Genomic DNA, 21,293 nt, shown 5'->3' on the forward strand with positions numbered 1-21,293 from the left:
CACCGTTTTTTCGTTCAGTCATTTTCTTGTTGTCCTGTTCCAAGCATTCCAAATTACCTCTTCCAGTGGGAGATCATCCCCTGACTGGCTGATAGCAAATTTTTTATTTTGTTTTGTTGATGGAAATTCAGCACAACATAGAGAGGGGAGCAGATTAACAGCAGTAGAGAAATAATGTTAAATTATTTAGCAGTGAGATAACAAGCCTGATCCTGCAAGCACTAAGCACTCCCAATTCCCTCTGAATTCGGGTTATACCTAAGTCAGTCTATTGAAGTCAATGGGAATTGAGGGTACTCACAGAATCAGGTTTAAAATTCTTCCCTATGTCTGGTAAGTGTTTGAAATAGTGGAGCATCTGATCACTTTACTCTCTCTATGGTGATCATCGATGTTATACTTTAAGCACAAGCAAACTGTTGGCCATTCTAGCAGACAGAACTTTCACCTTCTTTCATGTTCAATCAGCACTGGATTTCTTCTGAACTAACTCTACCTAACCATAGCATACATCCACATACATTACTACTCCTGGGGGAATTCTGTGCCACTGCGCAATGCAGAATTTGTGCAGAAATTAATGTTGTGTGCGCAGCATTTCCTTCCCTCCCCGCCCCCCCCCCAGAAATGGACTGCAGAGCTGCTGGCGGCCACTAGGGGCTGCTGGACCTGGCAGAGCCCAGCTTGCACATAGAAGACACTGCCGTGGGAGGGGGAGGGAGCTGGAGGGTTCCCAACAGCTGTGGTTCCCAGCAAGCCCTGAAGGAAGGAGGTGGTGTGCAGGAAACTCCATGCAAGCCCAGGTTCGAGCATCAGGCTGTTTCTCCCTCTGAATTCCTGGGCTCTGAGGGGGGGGTAGCGGGCATGAGTGTCTGGGCTGGTGGGGGGTGCCCCACAGCTGGCCTCTGGAGGGGAGGGGAGGGGACAGAGAAACAGGAACTGTGTTATCATAGGGGTTTCTTTAACTTTCTACTCCTGGGGGAATTTTGTGTGTGTCTGTATTGTTACAGACATACTGACTGACAGGTATTTTGAAATAAATTATCAAAATAACTGAAACTGATGTGATTTTATAGTGTTATTTTGACAAATAAAATATGCAGATTTTGCAGAATTTTAAAATATTGTGCACAGAATTTTAAAAAATTTTGGTGCAGAATTTTTAATTTTTTGCACAGAACTCCCCCAGGAGTAACATTATAAATGTCAATCATAAGAAAGTTATAATTAACAGCAATGAACAAATTTGAACTTGGAGCTGTAGACTGAAAATAAATGCAACTTGTAGGGGGAAAAAACAGGTTTACCAAGAAAAGTAAGTTAATACAAAAAAAAATTCTCTGCTGTGGCTGAATCTACACTCATTTTTCATGTTAAGATTATTTAAAACAACAAAGATGAATCAAGTCATTAGACAGGGCTATATCATTTTCAGTTCTGCATTGGGTTAGTCTCAAATTACACTGAAGGTCTATTTCAAACTAAGTTCAATTAAACTTAGAGCCACTGATAAATCATTTGCCTTCCCTACTGGATTGAATTCATAAACCATTTTTACATTATAGTAATAGGATACATCTGTAAAATTTCTATACTTATCTGGGCTTTTGTACTCGCTTTGTTGATGATGGCTGCAAACCCATTTCAGCTACCCCCAAGCCTTTCAACAGAACACACTAAGTTAAACTCAAGAGAATAATTAGAGCCCTGGATCTTACAACCTATGACATAATCCCTCTTGTTTTAGAAGCTGTTTCTGTAATATTTAAAAACAAGCTACTGACTCATCCTTACCTTTGATAATGTTTAATGTTTTTGCAGATTATGGGATCTACTGATGGATGACAAGTTTAATTGGACTTCTAATTATTTTCTTACCCAGTTCTTCATCTGTCAACAGGCTTTTTTCCTTCTATTCCACAATGGCATATTTCACACCAAAAGCCTGCTTTTTTACTATTTCATGTTGGGATATGCAAACAGACACAGATACTAAGCAATTATGACATGCATTTCCCACAGTCCTTATTGCATGAATGTTACAAACATACCATGCAGTCTGAATTTCAAGCACCATCTCATTCAACTCATTTTTTACGGCTTTTTGACTGCCTGTTGTGCATTAAAAAAAAAAAAAAGATGGAAAACAGAGGTGAATTAAAGAAAAACTAAGAGGTAATATTACTGTCAAGAGTGATGACAACTAGTAAACTATCCTGATTACAGTGGAAAACAAAATCCTATTCTCATCTGGCAAGCATTCTTTTGCCTTTAGATGAGGAGTCAGAATTAGCCCTGTTAACAGCTCTGAACTCTGATATAGAAATCAGAGGCAACAGTTGTTAAAAATGCAAAACAAAAGTTCAAATATGGGGGAATACTTGAAAATGTATTCTGAAAACTACCGTGCAATGGAAAAATGTCCTGAAATTATTTTCCTGTTTGTTTATAAAGAGCAAAAGCAATTCAGTTTTTACTGACAAAGAAAACAGGAAGCCTCAAAAAATAACCTGCTGTAAAATACATAGCAAAGAACAAAAGTAATTGGTCAGTTCCTCAGCTGTTGTAATTCAATGTAGGTCCACTGAAGTCGTAGTATTTCATGAAGTTTAACTCTGATTTTTCTAGTGTAAAATGCATATAGGACAACGGTGATATTCCGCCACCACACAACCACTTTTTGCACTGAGTAGGGTAACTGTATTACACTATCTAGAGACCCAATCCTGCAAAACTTTATTCACCCAAATAGTCTCAATTATCTAAATAAGTGCTCACACAAGTAAAAGCAACTCAGGTTTGTAAGACCTAATTCAACAAACCCCTACATAAATGTAATGGTCAGGCCATGTCTAAACTAGCCAGAGAAACTCTGCTATCACCTTGATAATAAGAGCTATAAGTGGTTGTTCTGTTTTTTTGAGACTACACAGTTTTGCAGAAGGCATTGCTAACATGACTTCCATGCTCAGTAGATACAAGGCTACAATGCATTCTATATCATTCTATAGTTCCCAATGCATTCTATAGTTCCCAAAATCTTGACAGAAAGATAACTGAATAACTAAATTTAGGGGACAAATGCTGTAGTTTTTACTCAAGCAAAACTTCCATTAAAGTCAATGAGAGATTTTCCTGAGAAAGGACTAAGGACGGTAGATAAAAATTAGGGCTATTAAACTGCGATTAATCACAGTTAACTCACATGAGTAACTCAAAACACTTCAAATATATTGATTTCAATTACAACAGAGAACACAAAGTGCACAGTGCTCGCTTTATATTATTATTGTTGATTACAAATATTTGCAGTGTAAAAATGATAAACAAAAGTAACAGTATTTTTCAATTCATCTCATACAAGTACTGTAGTGCAATCTCTATCGTAAAAGTACAATTTACAAATGCCAATTCTTTTATTATATAACTGCACTCAAACACAAAACAATGTAAATCTTTAGAGTCTACAAGTACACTCAGTCCTACTTCTTTTCAGACAGTTGCTAAGAGAAACAAGTTTATTTACATTTACAGGAAATAATGCTGCCCACTTCTGATTTACAATGTCACCAGAAAGTGAGAACAAGCATTTGCATGGCACTTTTGTAGCGGCATTGCAAGGTATTTACGTGCCAGATATGCTAAACATTCATATGTCCCTTCATGCGTCAGCCATGCTTCCATGCAGATGACGCTCATTAAAAAAATAATGCATTAATTAAATTTGTGACTGAACTCCTTGGGGGGAAATTGTAGGTCTCCTGCTCTGTTTTATCTGCTTTCTGACATGTATTTCATGTTATAGCAGTCTCGAATGATGACCCAGCACATGTTTGTTTTAAGAACACCTTCACAGCAGATTTGACAAAACGCGAAGAAGATACCAATGTGAAATTTCTAAAGATAGCTACAGCACTCAGCCCAAGATTTAAGATAGGTTTATTTAATTAAAAAAATTAAAATGCCATTTGTGCATTTTAATTGAATTTCCATCCAAATAGAGCTTGACACAAACCACAAGTAAAAAATTAATCTAGTAAATAAGAAATGCATCATTCACCATTTTCTAACATAATGTAAAATATGGAAAATTAAAGATCTAAATAAATTTAAGTCAAGCAATATAATTGCTTAAATTGATGTATATAGATATAGCATATCCTCCTGTTTAGCAAAAAGAAGGCCCCTTCCAGTTCACCCAGCTGCAAAATGGGTACCAAATCCATTGGGTTAGGGCAGTCAGATATGATCCTGGCCACATCACTCCCTTGTGTACCATTGGCTATGAAAATGACATGCCTTAACAATGTCCCCCTCCCCCTCCCCCCCCCCCCCCCATTGGCTTGGGGGAACTTTGACTTTGACTATATTTAGTTGCAAATCAACATGTTTTAATGGTTGTCAGTTTTCTTTAGGAAAATAACTAAAAAAAGTACAAATGCAAAACACGATTAAAATCAAGGTGTCCTGCATGCAGATTTAAAATCATGATTAAAAGCAGTGATTTAAATCAATTGACCCTGGGACTAAGAACTGCAGGAGTCAGTCATGGTAACTACAGATAGTAAATCCGTTCTTTTTCTTCAGTTAAGCCTTTTAATATTAAAAGGAAAAGAAAAAAGTTTTGTTGCTTACCATTTGCCTTCTGTTCTCTACCAGGTTGATTCCAATAATCCCTAGGAAAGATCCAAAGCCAAGCTAAGGCAAAGAATAAAAAAAGAAACACACCCGGTCAGCTTATTTGGCAACATACAAGAATGTCACAATATTTAAGGTGAGATGTTGGGCAGATAAACCAACTAAAACAATTTGTGAGAAAGAGCAAAATATTTGGTATAAAATTATTACTGGCCAGAAATCATGTGATGCAACAGGGAACAATCAGAATGGGAATTTTCTTATATTTTAGCAGTTCCAGGGTGGCCAACTTTGCCTTCTTTATTCAAGGCAAATCTTCCCATTGGTGTCAATGTGGAGTTTGGGACAAGAAAATACAAACAATAGTCATCAATGTTCAATAACACAGGTACTGATATTACTGTAAGTAATTTTTATGTCTATTTTAAAGCAACAATAAATTATATAGAAAAATAAGGCACTTCACATTTGTTCTACCCATGGTTGTATTATAGAAGTATACATATTTAGAACACCTTCTTTGAAATGCCATTATGAAACTGCAAGAGTCAACTGCAACTTCTTCAGCAAATAGATGTGTTATTTTAATGCAAGTCCCCCCCAAATTCTGTTTACCCTTTTTTTTAAAAATTGCAAAATATTGCAGGTCCTAAGAAAAAGATGTTTTTAAATCACTAAAGAGTACAGTGTTTCTCATACCGTACATCCCACAGCAAACAGCCACACCTGCAGCAGGTACAGCTGCACCACTAGTGGGAAGAGCGGGAGAATGAAGTTCAGCTAGAGTTACCCCTTCCTCACAGGATAGGTCTACACTGCAGCAGGAAGGTGTGATTCCAAGCACTGGTGGACAGGCTCAGCTTGAGCTAGCATCCTAAAAATAGCAGCATGGCCATTGTGGCACCGTCACAGCTTGGGCTAGCCATCCATGCTTGGACCAAGCGGTGGGCAGGCTTGGACTTGGGTGGTTACCCCGAGTCTCTGCCAGTCGAAACATCCACACTGCCATTTTTAGGCACTAGCTCGAGCTGAGCTAGCATGAGTCTTTCTACTTGTGTTGGGAATCACATCTCCCAGCTGCAGTGGAGAAATACCCTCAAAGCCAGAATTGTACAGGACATCCCCCACTCCTGGGAGGAACCAGCCAGAAGCAAACACAGAGGCAACTGCAGCAGCACAACTGAACCATGAGGGGAGGGAGGATGGGGAAATAAAACTCAGCCAGGGTTACCCCTTCCAACCAGATCCCATCTTGAACCAGACTGACACCAGGGCCCATGTGGGATTGGGAAAAAAAGAGAAATTCCTGGGAGGAGCCAACCAGAGACCAGCCAGCAACGAACACAGAAGCAGCTGCAACAGGAACCTCTAATGAGGTCATCAGGCTCTTTCCCCAGATTTTACTCTGGACATCCTTTCCCTTGTGTTGGTTGGCTGTTTACTTCTGCATGGTCACTTTACCTCATCCGCATGCCACCATCCCTCCATGCCTTCTTTTCTTACTCCCCCACTTCAGAGTCTCCTCTCCCCGCCTTTTGGTTCATCTTTGGTTCATCAGTCCCTTTTTAACAGCCCCTACCCACACCCCATCATGGGAAAAAACTAGATGGATGGATGGATAAACAAACAAACAAATGCCACAAAAAAAATAATCATGGCACAGACATGGAGTTTGTAAGCCATCACAATGTTCCCACTGTTTGTTTGTCAAATCCCATATCTGCCTTGTCTAGTCAGATAGTGAGCTCTCTGAGGCAGGGGCTGTCTGTCTCCCCAATGCCAGGCACAATGGGGCTCCCATCTCAGTTGGTCGCTAGGTGCTACTGTAATAAACAAAATAATAATTAACAACACACACAGCATTTACAGAAGGTGAGAGGGGAAGCTGTTAGGGGTTCCTTTGGTTGGTTGTTTCGCTGGTGGGTCTTTTTGTTTGTTTTTTGAACAAGCTCTGGGTCTGATCCTACAAGCTGCTTGACACAGGTGGAACCCAGAGCCAATGCAGAGCTCCATAAACTTCAGTGAAACTTCATGTGGGCACAAAGGTCTTCCTACATTCAGCCATCTGCAGGATCGGGGCCACTAAAATTGATAATTAATATAAACTAAAGATGTAAATAAAGGGAATTTTTCAATAATGGAGTAAATTACTAAGTCCTTAGTCCTACAAATACTTATGCACACATAAGAACATAAGAATGGCCATACTGGGTCAGACCAAAGGTCCATCCAGTCCAGTATCCTGTCTGCCGACAGTGGCCAATACCAGGTGCCCCAGAGGTAGTGAACCTAACAGGTAATGATCAAGTGATCTCTCTTCTGCCATCCATCTCCACCCTCTGACAAAAAGAGGCTAGGGACACCATTCCTTACCCATCCTGGCTAATAGCCATTAATGGACCTCCATGAATTTATCTAGTTCTCTTTTAAACCCTGTTATAGTCCTCGCCTTCACAACCCCCTCAGGCAAGGAGTTCCACAGGTTGACTGTGCGCTGTGTGAAGAAGAACTTCCTTTTATTTGCTTTAAACCTGCTGCCCATTAATTTCATTTGGTGGCCCCTAGTTCTTATATTATTGAAACAAGTAAATAACTTTTCCTTATCCACTTTCTCCACATCACTCATGATTTTATATACCTCTATCATATTCCCCCCTTAGTCTCCTCTTTTCCAAGCTGAAAAGTCCTAGCCTCTTTAATCTCTCCTTATATGGGACCTATTCCAAACCCCTAATCATTTTAGCTGCCCTTCTCTGAACCTTTTCTAATGCCAGTATATCTTTTTTGAGATGAGGACACCACATCTGTATGCAGTATTCAAGATGTGGGCGTACCATGGATTTATATAAGGGCAATAAGATATTCTCTGTCTTATTCTCTATCCCTTTTTGAATGTTTCCCAACATCCTGTTTGCTTTTTTGATTGCAGCTGCACACTGCGTGGACGTCTTCAGAAAACTATCCACGATGACTCCAAGATCTCTTTCCTGATTAGTTGTAGCTAAATTAGCTATTGGATGTTGTATGTACAGTTGGGGTTATGTCTTCCAATGTGCATAACTTTACATTTATCCGCATTAAATTTCATTTGTGATTTTGTAGCCCAATCACTTAGTTTTGTGAGATCTTTTTGAAGTTCTTCACAGTCTGCTTTGGTCTTAACTATCTTGAGCAGTTTCGTATTGTCTGCAAACTTTGCCACCTTACTGTTTACCCCTTTCTTCAGATCATTTATGAATAAGATTGGTCCTAGGACTGACCCTAGGACTGACCCTTGGGGAACACCACTAGTTACCCCTCTCCATTCTGAAAATTTACCATTTATTCCTTCCCTTTGTTCCCGGTCTTTTAACCAGTTCTCAATCCATGAAAGGACCTTCCCTTTTATCCCTTGACAACTTAATTTACGTAAGAGCCTTGGTGAGGGACCTTGTCAAAGGCTTTCTGGAAATCTAAGTACACTATGTCCACTGGATCCCTCTTATCCACATGTTTGTTGACCCCTTCAAAGAACTCTAATAGATTAGTAAGACATGATTTCCCTTTACCGAAACCATGTTGACTTTTGCCCAACAATTTATGTTCTTCTATGTGTCTGACAATTTTATTCTTTACTATTGTTTCAACTAATTTGCCCGGTACTGACGTTAGACTTACTGGTCTGTAATTGCCGGGATCACCTTAGAGCCCTTTTTAAATATTGGCGTTACATTAGCTATCTTCCAGTCACTGGGTACAGAAGCTGATTTAAAGGACAGGTTACAAACATAGTTAATAGTTCCACAATTTCATATTTGAGTTCTTTCAGAACTCTTGGGTGAATGCCATCTGGTGCCGGTGACTTGTTACTGTCAAGTTTATCAATTAATTCCAAAACCTCCTCTAGGGACACTTCAATCCGTGACAATTTCTCAGATTTGTCACCTACAAAGGACTGCTCAGGTTTGGGAATCTCCCTAACATCCTCAGCCGTGAAGACTGAAGCAAAGAATTCATTTAGTTTCTCCGCAATGACTTTATCATCTTTAAGTGCTCCTTTTGTATCTCGATTGCCCAGGGGCCCCACTGGTTGTTTAGCAGGCTTCCTGCTTTTGATGTGCTTAAAAAACATTTTGTCATTACTCCTTTTTGGCTTTTCTTATTACATTTTTACACTTAATTTGGCAGTGTTTATGCTCCTTTCTATTTACCTCACTAGGATTTGACTTCCACTTTTTAAAAAGATGCCTTTTTATCTCTCACTGCTTCTTTTACATGATTAAGCCAAGCCACGGTGGCTCTTTTTTAGTTCTTTTACTGTGTTTTTTAATTTGGCGTATACATTTTAGTTGGGCCTCTATTATGGTGTCTTTGAAAAGTGTCCACGCAGCTTGCAGGGATTTCACTGTAGTCACTGTACCTTTTAATTTCTATTTAACTAACCTCATTTTTGCATAGTTCCCCTTTCTTACTTTCACACAAGTAAATTTTATGCATGTTAGAAGTAGTCTCAGTAGTGCTAAGAGAACTGGGGGCTTAAGTCATTTTGCATAATATTTTTTAAAAAGACCAAAGTCACTTGAGCTAAGCCTAATGAATTAAGCCTAATGCAGCTTTGGTGCCCTATCCTGTCCCACTGAAGTAAGAGCATTGTTACTGAATTCCATAGGAGCAAGCCACCACCACTCTTCTTTTAATTCCAATTTAAATTTTTCTCTTCACAAGCGGTCTTATTTTTTCATTGCTCCATATAAACAAACATTTAGTTTATCACATCAAGAATGAAAAACCATAATCTTCCCTTACAAATGTGTTCATTTTCAGCTGCTCTGATCTTCCTAAGCCAATGCACCATAAATCTATGTATTGTATGCTGCATTCACACAGCAGGAAAGGAATTCTCAGTCAGACTTTGTGAATGAAATGTTACTAGTGAAGGAAAAATGGAACCAGAATAGGTATTGTGGCAGAGCTCTGACCTTGTCCCTGTGGGTCCTGCGCTTCTAGGCGGTTTATGCTAGCCTCAGTGGCTCTCTGTGACCCTCCACGTAGCCCTTCTCTCTCTAGGGCCAGGGTTACAGACTACTGAGCCCTTTTCATCATAAGCCAGCAAGGAGGTTGGTGAGAGAACTCCCACAGTCTCTGTTGTCCCTAGGGCTTGTTTTAGAACAGTTTAGTCTCCTGTCCGCCTGACTTCCCCTCCCAGTAGGTGTTCCTGTAGTGGTGGGTTGCGGGGAATCTGGGCCCACCCTCTACTCCAGGTTCCGGCCCAGGGACCCTAATGGTAGCAGCTGTTGGCAGCCAACCTTTCACTGCCAGAGTTGCTAAGTTTCCCTGGGCCACTTCCCCACAGCTCTCCTGCTTCTCCCTTCTTCACCCTTACCTTAGGGCTCTCTTACCAATAACTTGAGGGTGTCTTCATTAACCAGCCCTTCAGCCGCACTTCCTCTCCTCTGGCTCCCTTGCTCTCCTCTGCCTGACTGGAGTGAGCCCTTTTTATAGTATCAGCGGGGCCTTAATTAGAGTCAGGTGGTCACATTAGCTTAATGCCCTCACCTGACTCTTCGCAGGTTAATTGGAGTCAGGTGTTCTCATTAGCCTGGAGCAGCCCCTGCTCTGGTCAGTCAGGGAACAGAAAACTGTTAATCCCGTGGCCAGTATATCTGCCTTCTGCTATACCCAACTGGCCTGGGTCTATCACAGTATGTTAATACTCCTCTTAGACAATACTTTCTGCAAGGCGCTCAGCTTCTTCAGCTCTCACTGAAGTCAATGGGAGTTGAAGCTGTTGCCATCTCACACTATCAAAAGCTGTAATTGTATCAATACAGGGTGACGTTGATGTATTAATCATTGCTCTTTCTCGGTTACTACAATGATCAACCACAAATGTGTAAAATATGACCATGCTTTTACAAAATGTCATCAGTTCTAACAGCCTTAAAACGAAATAGAGGGAAAATTCATTATTAAAAGGTTTTCGTTTGCAAATCATTCTGAACATTTCTAGCTATTCTATCAGCCTATTAAATAAAAACTTATAACACTTAATTTTTAAAAAATGCTCTAGAGAAATATTTTTCTGTTTAATACACAGACATTTTCTCCCTAAAATAAACTAATTGCTATAATTAACTGCTTTGCGCACATGAACTTTATTACCCATTAAATTTCCTCCAAGGGAATGACTGTAGAAAGTTTATTTTTAAAATGTTTTAATTACAATTATAAATAACTATTTAAAGACTAGGCCATTGTATTAGTCTACATATTTTAACTGATCCAAGGACAATGCAGTCTTTTAAAATTTTATTCCTGGAACTGATTTTAATTCCATTTTTAAACACCACTTAATATAGATTATTACCCTAAAATTAATCCTTCCAACAAATATGTTCTCAGCATGACTTTAACATATTAGCAAACTTAATTAGAAAGAACAATTGTAGTTTACAAATAACGATTGGCAATGCAAAATTTATGCATAGTATTAACAGATACTCATCCCTTTTCTTAAAATGTATGATTATATTATGAACAAGAGCTAATAATACACTGTAATCATTCAGGTCCCAATTCAACAGTTTACTTAAGCATCTGCTTAACTTTAAGCAAGTGAATGATCCATCCTATTGAAGTCAATGAAATTAAAGTTATTGCTAAACTACCTTTTGAAGTCGTTAAAAGCAGAGTATTTAGTGGTACTTATAATCTCTCTTTTACTAAATGATAATTTAAAAGTCCAGTTAAGAATCAAGGCTGTGATAATGAATTAAGTGATTTGAAAGTCATTACTAACATACAGTAGAAAATTATGGCCCATTCTTGAAATTGAGTCCATGTGCCTGTGCAGAAAGCCATTAAATTCAGTGAGGATCCACGCAGGCACAGTGGTCAGCCTTCATGCACAAGTTGCGGGATTAGGGCCTACATCTGAATCTCAAACATAATAGAACTAGATCTAAACATTATGCACTTTAGGTTTTCCCTCACCAGTAATGCAACAGAGTTTGAAATTTCCTTCATCAATTGTGGTTGCTTGTGTCTATGCCATAATAGCGTATTGGTAATAACGGATAATCTAAAATACATTTCTCTACTCACAATGATTCCTGGGTAATAGCCTCCAACGGTAACATTTTCTGTTCTTGTGGTAGCTGCAAGTCCTATGGTCAGTATGAACACAGACACTACCAGCAGAGAAACTGTGAACCAGAGAGAAGTCTTCTTTCGTTTTGCAAACTGTCCTGTTGGGGGAAACAAATATAAAATAGTTTTTCATTGCAATCTTGGCAGTACAAATATGAAATGAAAGCTCATTCCAATTAATTCATTTTTTAAACCTTTCTCCCAACAAAGGATAATATTTTGCAGCAGAGAGAGGATCTTAAGTTATATAAAGATTAGCTGGAGCTTAGCAGACTATAATATATTGTTTACACATACAAGATGGGGTTTTATTAAGCTGAAGTGACAATTTTTTCAGTTATTTGTGGTAAAACTTGTAATGAAGTTGTTGTTCACATCTGTAGACCAATTCTGCAGACCTCAAACCATCCTTACCTTGGCAAAATTCCCATTTGGCTCTATGTGGACAACACATAAATATGTGACTTTTAAAGAAGATTAGCAGAAGCTCTGCTGTGTTGTCAGGAAAATAAATTTTCTCTTTATATTTATCAGGTAAGCAAACCAGTTGGTATCTTCTGAAGTAAAGCTGTATTGCAGCTAATGAATTTGTGATATATTATACATATACTATTTTATTTAACAGGAACAGTTCTGTGAAATTTATTTAATCTCATCTCGATTTGGACTCAGGTATCCCGGAGTAAAAGATTGCAGATAATCCTACTGTAGTCAGCCAGCTCGAATAATAACCTTATTATCATTTTGTTGTTTTAACTTTGAGGTAGAAAGGTAGAAGTGTATCTTTGAGTTGTAACTCTAGGTTTCTAAAATAATTATTATAGTGCTCCTGCCCATAGCTCACCAAAATTCTGTAAAAACATATTTTAAAAAAATACAATAAATCACTATAGCCATCTAAAAATGCACCCTCTTAACATTCAAAATGAACCAAAGAGAAGGAGTCCACTGTGGGCAAATGTGAAAAAAAGGAATCAGAGGGAGAAATAGCAAACAAGGAGCCAATCAGGGAACAGAAGCAATACAATGTAGCTCATGTGACCAAGTAAAACTGAGGAACACAACTCAGTCTTTGAATTTCAAATCCCACACCAAAGAACAGATTCAGTTTGCAAACCAATTCATCAATTATTTTTTTATGAATACATAGATAAAAACTGAGATATGTTTGTTAATATTTCTCAAACAGAACCAGTAAACGTGTCAAATATTTTCTTCAGTATGAAGTGTGCTCTACTTTACTGAAGAAAAAACAACAACAGACAATCAGAAATTAATCCAGGTGACTCCAGTCATCTCCTCCCCAATTTGTGCCCCATCTGGTTCATCTTTTGGCAATAACGTTTAATCTATGGTGGTCCATTGGTGGTAAGGAAGGAGAGAAGTATGGAATAACCCATGCACCGAAATACATGAGGGTATGGTCAGATCTTTCAACAGGCTAATCTACAAATCCAAGAATCTAAAGCAGACCCAGTATGGCCAACCTCAAACATTCAAAAATCATGAGTCAGGTTGCCACCCAAAGTCAAAAATTGTCTTAAAAACAATGAGATTTAAAAATATATATATTTGTTGGGGGATGCGGTTATCTACCTTCTTGTTTTTGAATGCTTAGATTTCACTTTTTCAATTTTTTTCTCTGAAAATATAAAGACTAGAAACTTTTTGTTTAAATGAAAGCTGAGATTCTCACATAATCCCGTGACTCCGGGAGCTGGGGCTTTAAGAAAAACACCAAATATTGAGATAGTTGCAGACCCAATTTAAGCATATGGCTGGTCATGTTAGAGCACTCCTCAAGCCTCTGTGGGGAAAAAAATCAAAACAATCCAACACTTCAAGGAGCACACAGACCAGACTATCCAATCTGCTGTCCAAACGTACATTGAAAATTCCCAAGGATTCTAATCCAGGAGGACTTCAACTGCATTGCCAGCACCAGTTTATTATACTCATCTATGAGGCCTTCTGCAATCACAAAACTTGGTATAGCCCCATGGATATACAAAACAGCCATATGCTTGTACAAACTCATCTCCATCGTTGACTAACTCCTACATTACAAGAAGCATGAAAATATCACAGCTATTGGCCCACTTCTTTATTCTGCTTGAGGCTAGTGATCACTGAATATCTGTGTAGAACCAGCCAAGCATCTTCATCCAACCACATGCCAAATTTGCATGACATGGCACTTCAGAATCATCAAGTGTGAGCCGTAGTAACAACAGATCAGGCATTAACCAGTCAAGCCTGCTTGCAAGAGGTTTCTAAGTTAGTCATTCCATCTATACTGCTCAAGTATTTTTCAATGGAAGCCAATGGGATTTTCTGATTTTATTTCACCCTGAGAGTCTTCAGTAAACCTCAGTGCCTTTGCTCACCATAACCTCCCACACACAGTCATCTTCTAATCTACACCAACAAAAAAACCACTCTCTCACAAAAAGATAAACAGAAAAGGAGATAGATTCTCAGCCTCACTTCTGCCCTCTTTCCACCACCTCAGCAGCGCAAAGGGGACATAATCTGGCCACAGTTTGCCAGATGAGAATTCCCCTAGTGGAGGAGAATTCTCAACTATCTTAAAGAGAGCCAGGCTCTATGCGAGTCCTCCTTTATCCCCAGAATAGGATGTATGTTGTGGTGGAAGAGGGCATGACAGGGCCAAGGAGAGAGCAGAGTTCCTACAGCAATTCTCATCTGACATGCTATTTCCCTCCTTAAGCCTCCCCTCAACTCCCTTCCAACCTCTCTCCAGTGCTGAGTGCATCTTGGTGCAGAATTGAATCTGGCCCAAATACTTGAGGAGTGGGAACTTTAATTCCCCTGCCCTCAAGCCAACATATCACATAAAAACAAAGAACAAGCCAAGAGAGAAAAGAAAGCTCCCACTAATACCCTCCTCCCCAGAGGCATACACACACCAATCCTCAAGCAAACTGACCAGATAAGGAAGAGAAGGTGGAAGGAACTTTAGAGGGAGATAAATATCTAAATTAATTCTGTGTATGTAAGAACTTGACAACGTTACTAACACCTGTAGATGTGAATGCATAATGTACACAAACTACATATGAAATACTGTGATTCAAAGGACAAAATTAGGATAGTCACATTACCCTGATAAAGCTCTCTTATCTTAAAAGTCTGCTACCTTTATAGGCACATCTGTAGCAAAGGATTTTCAATGAATGCTACTATTCAAGAACAACATTTCATTTCAAAGAAGAAAGAACTGGAGCAAAACTTCAATGTGACCAGCATTCTTGAGGGTCAGACTAGTGTTCTGAATTTTGAATCTTCCTTCCATACGACACTCCAAAGCCAGCAAAATCACACCAGAAAATAAAATGAAATCTCAATCATTTGGTCTCCTCAGAATCAGTAGTTTCCAAAAAGAACTAAAACAGAATGTTTTATGTTCAAAATGGACCTTAGTATGTGTAATCTACTACACAATTTGGCTTACAGATCATATCCTGCCTCAAAATTCTGTATGTGTTTGTAAAATTCCCAGTAATAAAAAATGACTTGTAAAACTTACACTACAAAACAGTTTTGAAAAATTTCTGTATAATTTTACATCAGTGAGACATGCATGCATCAGTTTAAGGCAGCACATATGGCCTTGCCTAAAAAAAAAAAAGAATACATGAAGACTTTTTACAATCTCAACAATACCAAGTGCCTCCATAAACATTGCAGGGAAAGAACACTATCCAATTCACCTGTGAGACTCAGCATTTCCAATGCTCCAATAGCCTAGCCTGTAATGTTTATTGGCAACCCTGGTGTTTACTGAGATAATTTAATATTGTCTTAACAGAATATGAATATTTTAAATGTACGTAATGCTTATCATCCTGAACTACATACATAGATAATGTTAACTATTTGTGTGGTTTAGAGCCTCAACTCTGTACTTTGCCTGTACTTATTTGTAAAGCAGTTGGAGATCGTCAAATGAACAGCGCTACAAGTACAAAGCTTTATTATTTCCCTTTTGATACTGTTTTATTGACTGCAGCAGTGCTGCCATTTTCAAAAAAAAAAAATTCCATAGCTTTTGTTTGCTTTTTAGAGGGCAGATGCAATATGTTTGGGATTTTCTTTTAATATAGCTACTCATTGTGGGGCAGGAAGTGTTCAACTACAAAACAATTCAAAATTACTCAGTCAGAAGTGCAGGCGAGTCTCATCTTACGCTGGGGTTACTTTCCACTGTCAGCGCGTAAAGCGAAAATCGCATAGTCAAAGTTACATTGAGTGTAATGGCGAGCGGAATCACCTGCACTACAGGTACAGTATTTAAATTGTTATTTTTCTCTTTTTTTTTTTCCTTTCTGTTTTTGCCAACCGCACAAAGCTGAATTCGCGCATGTTAAATGTGCATAAGATGAGACTCGCCTGAATCCCTGTGGTACTGAGGGAGAAGATAGTTAGGGTCTGATTCAGCATACACCTCAGTCAGTCTCTAGTGGCAAGGGCTGTTACGGAGTGTCAGCCATGAATTAAAGTTGCCCTTAGAACAACTAGGTAATGAATGAGATACTACTGCTGCCATCTTTCCTAGGGGCAAATTCCTCTTCAGTGCAGCTGCCCCTGCAAGGACAGGAGATTGTTCATCAAACCCATTAACTGTCCAACCTGTTATTGCTGAAGTCACTCTCAGTAGCAATTAGTCAGTCCCTGTTAACTGATGCATAGTTACTCAAGTTGGAATTGTAAAATATTAAATTGTCCCTCCCTGGAATTCCCCATTTTTTTCTATTAGTATTTCACCATTCCAAGAATCAAGTAAATGAAAGGAAAGTCTTCTCAGTAGAGTCATCTTTACTAGAGACCCGGCTCTAATCAAGAATCAAATGAGGACTGTCACAAATTATTACCAGCATTACATTGTGATGGTAATGTTCCTCAACAATCTTGGCTGGCAATGTGATAACAAAGCATAGATACCACAGTGATACTATAAAAAAAAATCTGAGAGATAGATTAGATAGACAGATAATGCTAACCTCCACATCACTGATCGTGCTCCACCAGGTATGGTCTTAAATTCCCCAAGAAAAGCAATAACCCACTAGTACTCTCTGCTCTGCCTAATAAATGTTTATCAGGCTAAGTATCTATTTGAGGACCTAAACCATACTACTCCCACCTCCATCGAAGGAGAAAGAAAGCCATCAGGACACAGAGAAGAGAAAATAGAATCTCCTCTTCTGAGCAGCTCAGAGACAGGAGGAGAACGGCACATAGAGCTTACATACACATACAGCAGTTGGGTTGGATAAGAAGTACAGATCATCATTCCTTGAGTCAAGAGAGGGAACACAGTGACATTCAAACCCTTCCCAGCACCCTAGAGATGGGGAAACAGAGTCAGAGAACCCCCTGTCAATCAATCAATCAGGAATTGAGGGAAATACACTGGAGGACTCCTTTTCACAACAGCCAGCAGAAGTCTATTTGGGGAAGAGTGTGTCCGCGTTGACAAAAGATGCATGATTTGGTGGGAAGACCTTAGTTCAGTTTCTGCCAGAGTGAAATGATGCAACCCTAGAGGTGGAGGCATGGGTTTGGAACAGGGAAAGGTGAGGCTTGTGAAGGGGTAGGTATAACTTTAGGATGGAGTGAGTCTGTGATGGAAGGTGTGGGGAGAGAAAGAGACCTGTGAGGCATGACTTGTCAGTGCTAGAAAAGCCATCTATAATCTACAGTCCAACTTCAAAATGTCTAAATCCACCTTGCTTTGCTAATGCAAGTACTCCTGTTAAAACCAATGAACAGTCTCCTGCAAACAGGCCAATTGGAAGTCTACGGGAAAAATAAGAGGGAGTGAATTTGGCAAGGGAGTAAGTGCAGAGCACAAATCACACTTATTGGGAGATCAACACCACACCATTTTGTCGCCTTGCTCTAGTCAAGGTGATGTAGATGTGAAGAGACTAGTATATTAACATCCCTGAGCTATAGGAGAAAGATTTGTAAGGGGAAAAGGTTACATTTTCAATGTTTTACATTACATAATGTTACAAAGAATCATGTAATACAAGTTAACCCTGTGTAACATAACATATAACATCAAAGGGCTAATATAAGCGTTGCAACTAATATATTGTAGCTATGAAGCTAATATTTAAGGAATGAGATTTGTATGTCTTTGGGGCTAAATTAATTATGTTTCATTACTCCAGTCTTCCCTTCAATGCCATATCTTCCTTGGCTATATTTTGCATTGTGTATTTTTAAAAATGTGCTATACTAATGACATTGAACTAATCCTACATTGCCTCCTAAAACTAAATGTGATGGGCTGAGAAGTTTAAAAAAGATATCAGCCCTGCTTTTCGGGATTACTTCCTCTTTTCTGATTAAACGCTTGACTGAAACAGTGTGCTAAAACTAACTAAACCATATGCATCTGCATTCGTTTCCAGGCACAAGCTAGCAGCTTTTATCTGACTCTTGTCTCTATTATGTAGTTGTGTTGTAGAACCCATGAGTATATTGAACAGTCTAGTCTTTAAAAAATGTTGCTGAGTTTTTGAGTAGACCTTAAGAAAAAAATATCTTAATACTGTAGCTATAGTAAGTGATCTTGTGCAGTATCACTATGACTTCATTGCTTTGGCAACAATTGTTTCACCAATAAATAATTAAGTGACTAGCTAATCAATGATTAAAATGACAGATTAACTGAATAAATACTTAAATCACATAGAGAATATCCTAAATAAATCTTTGCTATGACCATTTATTCCCTGTTTTCTTCAAAACTGCCACATAAAAATATAAAGGGTCTAATACATCCTTTTTGACTGCTGTCCTGATGTTTGGGTAAAGGCAAGGTCTCCATATACCACTGATATTTTCTAGATTATCTTAACTTTAAGGAACTTTGGGGGAATAATCAAATATTGAACCTCTCTTTTACATTTCATTTGCATTTTCCAGGACACATTTAGGAAGAGGAAACAAACCTGTACATTTAGGAACAGAAAACAAAGCTTTTCAGAGACAGACTAGTTTAACAATGAGGCATTCAATTACAACTGTAATGTAAAAATGTAAAACCAATTGTCATGTGGGTATTACAAGGGTACCAGCCAAAAGTTTGAGTGGAATTGCTTCTACTACTGAATACTGTATACTCCCATCATAGCAATAAACCATCTGTAAGTGGAAAAGAGCCAAAACTAATGCTGTACCCTGAGCTGCTGGCACTCTAAACTGCTCAAGCATCGCAACTGTTAATTTTCAGCAAAGAGAGAAAAGGATATTTTCAGCAAAGAGAGAAAAGGATGTATTACATACATACACAAAGTCCATTTCTATATTACATTATCCTTACAGCGATTCCATGAAAATAATGCAACAGCTAAATGGAAAAAATAAATTTAAAATGTTTTTAAATGTACCAATGTGATAAAGGAGAGTGACAAGAAAGAGCAGAATTTTAACACTTGACAATGAGTTAATTTGTAGAGAGGGATTATTATAACCCACCAATAACCCTAGTACTGTATTGTATCTCATAGAATAGGTTCCTTTTTTAACCTTAAAAGTATTAACTAAAATTGTAAAAGACAAACTCTATATGTCAAACTGAATTACCTATCTCCACATTCTTTCCTTATTGCTCTTTCAGTTGTTAGGCACTCTGTGATATGTTTTTAGATTGCTATTTAAGAAGGTGATCAATTGGGCTTCATCTGAGCAGAAAATTATTTCCTCCATTGCAAGTGCAAGCATTTATAAATGAACAGGCAAATCAGTATCCCATAGAGATTACCAGGGAACAGATCTTTCCCTGTGAAAAATTAAGATTTGCAATATTGGGTGGGGAATAGTACTTTCATGCTATCCTCACAATGTTGCAATCAGAAATGTCAAATCCAGATTTTAATAATACTCAACAAGTTTACTGCTCTCAGTGTATCAGCTACATAGGTGAGTCCTAGCATCTGTGTCCATGGCTGGTTAAACAACCAACGAATAACCATAAGAGTAACTGTAACTACCTAAATTACATTTAAAAACGGTTTTCGAACCGAATTAAAAAAAAAAAAAAAAAAGCCTGGTGATGTCTCAACTCTCCGAGCAGCGTGAGACTCCTTGCACAGCTACAGGGTTTGGGGGACAGGGAGCTGAGGGGGGGGGGAGAAGCCTTCCCAGTTCATTTCCCCCCAGTAGATTTATGTGCACTGCAGCTCTCTCAGGGCAGGAAAGTCATGGCTTGACTGCACGTTGGAGAAAGCACGAAACCTGGTTAAGCAGCTGTTGGTCAGGCGAAGGCAGAGCGTGTTCACAGCTGAGAAGCGCACCAGCAAAACCCCGGGAGCTGCCAGGGGCCCCGCCTCCGGGCGAACCGAGCAGCCCCCAGAACTTCAGAGCATCGCCCGGAGCTACCCGCCCTCTGCCCCGCAGCCCAGCCCCGAAGGTGCCCGGGATTGCCGCTGCCTCTGGGCACGGGCCGGGGCCGCCCGCTGCTGCTGTCGGTGCCCAGCGCCGGGACTTACCTGTAGGATCCAACACGGCTAAAGGAGCCGGCACCGGGGTGGCGGGAGGAGGCGGCTGCATCCTCTTTGCTCCCTGCTGCCTGGCTGCTTTCCACCCCCCGGCCCCTGCCCCTGCCCCGCGGCACCGAGCCAGCCGCTGGCGAGCCCCGCAGCGCCGGTCTGGAAGGCGGCGGGGAGGAGCGGCCGGAGCCGAGGGAGGAGCGAGGGCGCCTCACTGACCTCCAGCTCCTCAGTGCTGCGGAGCCGGGGGGACGCAGCCCACCCAGCCGCTCGCTCGGCCTCTTCCTTCCCGCCCCGCGGGTGCCACTCTCGCCCCGCCTTCCTGTACCCTCCAGCGACCACCCCCTGCCCTGCTCCCAGCCAACTGCACGGCTCCTCCTCTGCCCCCTGCAGTGATGGGGCTGCAGCTCCCTGGGCTGGGGGTTGCTGCGAGAAATGGGGTGAATGTCCCCTGGGGTGTTACCCTAACTTTGCTGCTGCCCTGCGCTAAGAACCCCCCCCCCACACACACACACACACAAAAAGTGTTAAAGGGTCATTGTGAGAGGTACAAAGTCAAGCAGTCCAAAGTTAGGAAATGCCTAGTATTATGATTCCCTGGAGAGCCCTAATTCACCATCCCCCATAATTCACCTTTATGTTATATGATCCTCTTTAATTACATGCTCGCTCAGTAAGATTAAGGTCAAAAGTATCCACTATTTGTGGGTGCTGAATTTGAGACACCTAGGACCTGATTTTTCAGAGTATATAGCATTCCCTACCTTTAAAGCACAGCTGGCACTGCCCAGCGTTTCTGCAGATCAGAACCCCGGCTCTCAAGTCAGGCATCCAGAAAAATGAAGAACAATAATAATTAATGGCCACCTGTGAAATGTTTGGTTTAAGTGTCATTCCTAGCTCATATAGTGACTCTGTGGCAGAGCTAGGGTGAAATTCGATATTCCAAAACAGCATACAATGGCCTTTCCCCTGAGATTATCCTTCAATCCCATACTT

At 39.9% G+C, this 21,293-nt stretch overlaps 1 protein-coding gene across 6 annotated transcripts in view; it reads right to left on the reverse strand.

Moving 5' to 3' along the window:
- Positions 1-20,528, reverse strand: part of TMEM255B (transmembrane protein 255B) — a 117,642-nt gene extending 97,114 nt beyond the window's left edge. For all 6 annotated transcript variants that reach the window (XR_010600432.1, XM_065591789.1, XM_065591772.1 and 3 more), the window contains exons 1-3: positions 20,295-20,528; positions 11,722-11,864; positions 4,636-4,698 (exon numbers count right to left, since the gene is read on the reverse strand). Coding sequence is in view for 5 of the 6 variants with exons in the window: in XM_065591789.1 (XP_065447861.1) it covers positions 4,636-4,698; positions 11,722-11,864; positions 20,295-20,355 (267 nt within the window). In the remaining variant the exon portion in view is untranslated. The remainder of the gene's footprint in view (positions 1-4,635; positions 4,699-11,721; positions 11,865-20,294) is intronic.
- Between the last annotated feature and the right edge of the window lie 765 nt (positions 20,529-21,293).

This window comes from Chrysemys picta, chromosome 1 (assembly GCF_011386835.1).
Source record: "Chrysemys picta bellii isolate R12L10 chromosome 1, ASM1138683v2, whole genome shotgun sequence".
In the NCBI taxonomy this organism is placed as follows: Eukaryota; Metazoa; Chordata; order Testudines; family Emydidae; genus Chrysemys; species Chrysemys picta.